This window comes from Centropristis striata, chromosome 17 (assembly GCF_030273125.1).
Source record: "Centropristis striata isolate RG_2023a ecotype Rhode Island chromosome 17, C.striata_1.0, whole genome shotgun sequence".
Taxonomy (NCBI): Eukaryota; Metazoa; Chordata; class Actinopteri; order Perciformes; family Serranidae; genus Centropristis; species Centropristis striata.
Genome location: NC_081533.1, coordinates 28,636,956 through 28,644,333, shown reverse-complemented (window position 1 = coordinate 28,644,333; position 7,378 = coordinate 28,636,956). Strand labels below are relative to the sequence as shown.

Below are 7,378 nucleotides of genomic sequence, written 5' to 3'. Positions count from 1 at the left end.
CTCCACTGTCGCCAAAGTTGTTGTTATCAGAAACTTTTGACTATGAGCTGTGCTGCCCTCCAGTGGATAAATTGCTTAACATCCATGCCAACATAAGGGACGCATGAATGTATGTGGGCAGTGACGGTTGCATTGTGATGGACATATCTATAAAAAAGGGAGCATAAATGAGGCTTAACTCTTGTAAATGAGTTTGATGGCCAAGAGTACTTGCTTTGTTTAGGGTTTGGAACCTCTTCTTCTTACTTTGTGTACTGACTGAAAACAGCCATACCTGTTGCTAGTGATGTACGAATGAAGCTTCATGAACCGTTATTTTTATTTTCTGAGCCCACTAGATGGCGGTCTCTGTTCAAAAACAGGCTAAAAGCACACTCAGTTGCCATTGCTTGAGCCTTTTTCTTTAAACCAAGAGCGCCATCTAGTGGGCTCAGAAGAAAAAGAAAAGGTTCATGAGGCTTCATTGGCACATCACTACCTGTTGCGCCAACTAAGTTGTAGCCTAGTTTGTTCGCTCTGAACAAATTGATGGATACATGCCTCGGAAGTTACCAAAAAATATACTAGAAACATTGCTTACAAGAGCAATGGAAGCCATGTTATGATGCTAGCTTTCATGTTGTTATTGTACCATTATCAAAACCTGGATGGGTCGACGCTGTTGTATGGGATAGGGCAACAAGTAAGTGACCACTGTTCGTTCCCCATTTCCTACCAAGAGTCAGCATTTGTTTTATTCATCCAATATTCTCTTGACAGAGGTTTCTTAACCTTGACGAAGTAGCTATTTACCCCAAACCAAAATATTTTTGCACCAAGCAAGTATTTGATAGGACATTAGGTCTAAGCAGGGAAGAGCACCAACGCCATTGAAATGGATAGGTAAAACTCATTAATGTGCCCATCTGTAGCAAAAGCCCCGTAAGATACTTTGCCAGAGTGCTGAAAAATTATTTCAAAATACAAGACATATTTTGCTGGAAGATGATATACGGCATGCCAAATGGGTTTTTCACAATCCTGCAACCCAAATGGGTGACATACCATTGGTCTGATGACCCAACAGTCCAAAGAAGAGTTCTTTCTCCAACTCTAACATAATGCTTTTCGTGCCATTCCTCAACCAGTATTTATTTTGCACGTCACCAATGCATCAGAACAATGGGATGGCACAATATTGAGTAGACCACTTCAAATATCCTTATTACTAACCTATTAAGCATGAATAAACAATTTAATTGTTAACATTAATAAGGTTATTAGTTACAGTGTGTAAACCCTTTCTAAAGAATTACTTTAGATTATACATTAAATTTATATTAAAAAGATCTCTTTTGGAATGTGTTTTGCTATCAAATTCCCTCAATAACTGCTTTTGTTAACTCTGAAATAATAAACAATTTAAGAACAAGCATCCCTTGTCTGAAAATGGTTCTGTAAAGGGTTAGTTCAAGAACTCTGTTGGGCTATGAGTTGTCATACAGAACCATACTGTAGTCCAATTCCAGTGCAGAGATTCCTCCAGATTTTCTAAGCAGAAGTGCATCAAGCAGAGTACAGATAATTGGACCACTATAATACTGTATAGTCTCAAGCCTTGGTTAAATGATCTTATTCTCCTTTATGTGGTATTGAGAAGTGTTTTTGATCACATTTATATTGGCGATCTCTGAAGTTCATCAAAACACATTTGTTGGATTGATCTCAATCTGCAGAACTCAGTGGCAGAAACCTGTTTTTTAAGGACTTTTATAAAGACTTCTGCTAGATTCATTGGCATGCCAATGCCAAATTGATGTGATGACTGAGTGAACTTTATGAGAGTGAGGAGAGTTGATGGGGAAGAAAGCCTTAGGACCTGAACCATTTACCAGACTGGTGGACCAACAGCAGATCACTTATGTCTTCAGTCTGTTGTGGAGCTGATAATATCAGGTCTCAGAAAGCAGAGCATGTTGAAATGGTGCTAAAAGTGAAATGGCAGCAGGGAGCACTGAGTGAAGATTGAAAATAGAAAGTTTTATTTCTTTTAAAAGTGAGGTGATCAGTGATGGTTTGACAGGTTTTCAGAGATAAATTCATAACTGGCCACTGTTTGTTTCCTCTGAATAAGGCTATCATACGCTTTTTGGCCATTACAGTGTTAACATTAGTTCTTCATTCTGGCATCTCACAAGCTCCAGTGGCTTTCCACACAACGTACAGTATTTACATATACATTATAATGACAAGACAACAAAAAATAAGTTAATGGGTATATTTATCAATCTGTTGAAGGGACCTCCTACATACTATTCTAGTGTTAATGTTATGTAAAACTTAACAGAGGGTGCATTTGATTGTGAGGAAAATATCTAGCTAATTGTACAAAGTATGTTTCAAAGATTACTCAGCTGGTTGGAGAGTACCATACTAACTGATTGTGTGTGTACGTGTAGTAAATCATAACATTTTAGGTTACAGACTAAGGTGAGGTTAAGGTCACGGTCAGGGTAAGGGTTGGGGTTAGGGGTTAGGGTAGGTCTCCAGGAAATTAATGTAAGTCATTGTAATGTCCCCAAATGTGATGAGGACTAATGTGTGTGTGTGTGTGTGCGTGTGTGTGTGTTAGAGAGAGAGAGAGAGAGAGAGAGAGAGAGAGAGAAAGAGAGAGAGAGAGCGAGAGAGAGAGAGGGTGGGGTATGTAGAGAACAGCTGCATATGTACATTTGTACATCACTGGATAAAGGCTTTTAAAATCTTTATCTTCCTAGACATCATCTTCATACAGAAGGCAGTAGAGCACATGGGTTAAGATGATTGTTTTTGTTTTCTTTCAAATGGTAAAAATGAACAAGCTTGTTTTTTCGTGAAAACAAAATGGAAAAAAAACCTTCTCATGATTATTTAGACAAAGATTTCATGTGTGGCAGTTCTGCTATGCTTAGCACCGCCAATAAACTCATGATACTAAAAAGGGTGGATTGCCATCTTTAGCCCCTTTCACACAGCCGGTTCAGAATTGGAATGTTGTTTTTTCGTCTTGGCGTTCTGTGTAAAGGTATGAACACGTAATGTGGAGACAGAGTTGTTCCGCCATTAAGCCGTCAGTGGAGGTAGTAACAGAGCCAAATTGACATCTGTGTAGAAGAGACAGCCAGCATGGTGGGACACCGACGTGGTTGCGTTACACACCACGTCTCTTTTGCTGGCAGAATGCTGGCACGCTATCCAGATCACATGTTGGGGCAGCATTATGCTGCCATGGTTTGGTTCAGTGTAAAAAAGCAGTGCCGGCATAATGGCGGATCTTCTTTACTGCAGTATTGCGGTTAATCTCTGCGTGAAAGGGGATTCTAAGTCTGAGAACAAGAAAACTTCCAGTTCCAAGAATCTTAGGGTCTTGTTTACAAGTGCCAGAAAATGGATTTACCAAACTGTCTTCGTAAAGAGATACTTGAAAGCGTGGATTTAGCACTTTTGCCTACTGTCCTGATGGTTATGGGTGACTCTGGATTGAGACAGTTAGTGCCTTAAGTCAAGGAATACTCTTGACTTGGTTATGTGTGCCCTAATAATTGGTCCTGACCAAAAGAATGAGATACCCCGCTACAAGGCATCTAGAAGGAACTCTGAGTTAAACCAATGCTAATGACTTAGTGCCAAGATCACAAAAAATGGTTAATAAGACAGAGATTTTTATAAATAGATTATAAAAAAATATTCTGTGATCACGAAAAAACTTAAAATAATTACACCCATGGCCTTCTAAGCTTCTATATCTTCACTCCTGGCAGCAAATGATAGGGCATCGGTTTAGATGAGTGGTGACTTTCTTTGGTTACAAACAATAGGGCAAAAAGATAGTCCTCTTGTGTTGTTATGCTCCCTGGAATATGTTGAGGATTATGGCCACTCTTATAGGTCCTTCCTAAAATATTAATAATTCCTGAAAAAGGATTTCTGTTTACTCATTTCCTTTTTGTAAAACTTAACTACTGAAGGATTTGACTCATCGTTTATCTTTCTTCAAAAAAAATAGGCCCAGTCATCCTCACACCTAGAAAATTGCATACCAGAAGAAGAAGAAGGGGGTCAAGTCAAGATGATAGCTGGTAAAGGCATCAGGGAGGTAAATTCGTTCTACAACAACTGTGATGCTTTTCTAACAAGATATTTCTGTCTTGCTCAGACTACTGGTTTTGTGTCACACCCTCTGCATGGGCATTTAAAGGGAGATTTAGAGAATGCAACAAGTGTGTAGTGGTGCTAAAGATGTGCATATGATGTCATTTTAATGTCACAGGGGCAATTATGAGAAAATGTTGAAAACATTTTTCAGCATGCTATAATTTATGTCCTCTGGTAGAGGTTAAATATGGTGGTGATAATGGACTATGTGTAGGTGGAGGCCAAATAATGTGAAGTTGAGTGTTGTTTCCTCCACCAAGTTAATTATTTTCCATATTAGACACATCGGTGTCTGGTATTGTGCTTATACCATGACCACTTACTAAGGAAAGTGTGAAAGTGTAGTCTAGATATCAGCTTTGTGCGGCATATAGGTAAAGTGATGCTTTGAGCTAAATGCTAACATCAGCATGCTAACATTCTCTAACTGACAGTTAAAGGTTGAGAAAAGAAAGTTCCACTCTTCTTGTTTTTTTTGTTTTTTTTTTCAACGTTTTACATCAATTTGTAGGTTTCTAGTAGTGTTCCCTATGCATTCAAATCCAAACATTAACATTTTGGTTAAAGTATCTATGTTTTTGCATCTGTACATTCCCATTCCTTGTTCTTCAAACAAGGAATGGGAACAAATTACTGTTATTGTGTGACTTTTTCGATCCTAATAAGTCCACATCAGTATTCTGAGCCTTGATTCCCAAACTTGCTAGCTAATGCTTTTTCATGTATACCGGAATTAGCATTAGCTAAGTTTTTATTACTAGCATTCAAAGCTTACTGTGGTTTATCTACGTCATTGCTATTTGCTAATGATGGGTGGAAGTTTACATTAAAAGAACGCAGATGGATCTGTCTGCCTTTAAGGCAATGTCTAGCAGGTAAAATGTTTGCGGTCTTAGTTTAGCGTGTTAGCATTCTAACATTAGCATTTGCTCATCAATTAAAAAAATAAGACCTAAGGCTGATGGGAATGTCATTAGTTTTGCCAGCATTTGGTCATAAACTAAAGTGTTGGAGAAATGGAAATGTAGACCTGATGATGGCGCTACATCTAAAGTCAGAGGACCACCAAAGTTATTACAATTTACCCTTAGGGGAACAGGAATTTGTGCACAGATTTTGGACTAAATTGTGGGCCAATCCTGTCATAGATATTGTGTTATTTCACAGGATAAGTTAAAACCATCACTAGCACTATGCCATCTACTATGCTGGTTGTGCAGGAATTACTTCTATCCTTGGCCATGGTATAATTCACAATATTTTGTCTGGATAATAAACTGGAAAATTGGTTAGCTGTAACAATGCCGAAGCATCTTGTAGCACTGGTCTTGTATAGTCACAGGGAACACTACAAAAGCTGTTTGCCAGCTAATATTAGTGATGGTTAAAACATATGAGAATATTTCTGTTAATTCTAACACAGTTATTTTCATTCTACTTCTCCCTGCATTAGCTGAAGCCAGTGGTAAACTGCACAGTAGTCTGTTAAATATGTTCAAGCATTAGCATTTTGTTTGGCATTATGCTAGCAATCTACAAAAGTAAGCCTAGATTTCACTTACAGCTTCAGAAGTTAATAATTTCTGTTAAAATTTATTGCAGCATTTAAGTGAAAATATTAAATTAGTAACATATATATACAGTCAAAGATCTGAAATAATAAAAAGACAAATGCTAAGACATAAGTTTGACGATAACAAAGGATAAATTGTCAGCCTTTTTGAAACCGTACATGTTCCTTTTTCTAACAGGCTTTGTTTGTTGTTTCTGCAGGGATTTGTTGTTGAAGTTCCTAAGGTAATACTAGTTAATAGATGCACCCATCAACATTAGAGTGATGGGATCTGTAAATTACCCCTATTTGATCCTGAACTATTCCTTTTCATTCTAATGTAGACACAACCTGTCTGTGTAGTTTTAATAAAGTGCCTTCAGAGTTGTGCAGATTTAGTAACCCAACTCAGCTTGTGTACATATTTAGAAGGTTCATATTTACAGAAAGAACAGAGATAAAAGGTTTGAGATGCCCTAAAGGTACTTGATTTTTTTCTTCAAAGAATAGCATTTGCATGTTGACTGGGTTTTAGGTTTTAGGTTACATCACTGCTACCGGTGTGAGAAAGCCTCCCCAAGCTCTTCACTCTTTATACACCTTCTCGTGTCATACGGCATACAGAGCGTGGACATAATAACAAAAAAAACCTGTAATCATTGTTATAAAACTCAAGGTAAGCTACTAAGGTGATGATTCAACACTATAATCACTTTTGAAGCTACAGTTTGCAATATTGTTGACTGCATTTGGGTCCAGTCCGATCAGCATTTAATAAAGCAGTGTATTGGACCAAAAAAAATGCACCCAAATTTGCACAGTGGACCAATTTTGAATGATAATGCTGACCCATTCATTCAAATTTTGGAACCCATTTCAGGGTTGGATATCTCAAAGAAAGAAATGTATAAACTTTGAATTTTGTAATGTTTTCCATGGGTCTGTTTTGGATCCAGTCCAATGGTGTGAAGACTTATGTTACAAAAGGGTGCTGGTGCTTTTTAGTCCCACCCTTGTTTATGTACACGTAGTACACCTCAAAACTATGGACTTAGAAATGTTACTTAAAGAGATAAAGTTGTATCAACACCTCTGACATCAATTAAATATTTTTTACAAATATATTTGGAACAGATCTATTGTAGCTGATTACACGATCTGTTCATGATTTTATGTCCACTCCCTGTATTTGTTTGTGTATTGTTAAATTTAACTTACTGCACACTTAGAAGTTGTTTTGTTTTGTAGAAACTACATTTTGTTTGCTTGGTTCCTATCTCCTCATTACAGAGGGGTGTGTTTTTCTGTTAAGTGTAATTGAGTTGTGTCCATTCCTTGTGGTCTAAACCCTTGTCTTCATTCCTTTCGTGCTCCTTCATCTTCTCCTCCATTCTATCCACCTTCTGTAACTAGATGACGTCTGACTCCACCACGCATTGCTCGGTGTACTCCTTCACCAGCTCCACATTCAAGGTGTTGTGGCAGAATTCGGCCATGGGCTTCCAGAAAGGTGGGTCCAGGAACATCTGGCACATCACGTGACCCTTCAGGGTGGAGGTGTGGCGCTGCAGGTGGCACAAGAACTGCTGCCGAACCAGGTCCAGGTCTTTACCGAACATGTCAATGTTCAGGTAATACCTGGTTGAGAAAAAGTGA

General features: G+C 38.1%; 1 protein-coding gene across 2 annotated transcripts in view; it reads right to left on the bottom strand.

Moving 5' to 3' along the window:
* Positions 1 to 5,155: 5,155 nt before the first annotated feature.
* Positions 5,156 to 7,378, bottom strand: part of nat16 (N-acetyltransferase 16) — a 33,217-nt gene continuing 30,994 nt past the window's right edge. For both annotated transcript variants that reach the window (XM_059354586.1, XM_059354585.1), the window contains exon 5: positions 5,156 to 7,360. In XM_059354586.1, the coding sequence (XP_059210569.1) occupies positions 7,132 to 7,360 (229 nt within the window). In that variant the 3' untranslated portion in view covers positions 5,156 to 7,131. The remainder of the gene's footprint in view (positions 7,361 to 7,378) is intronic.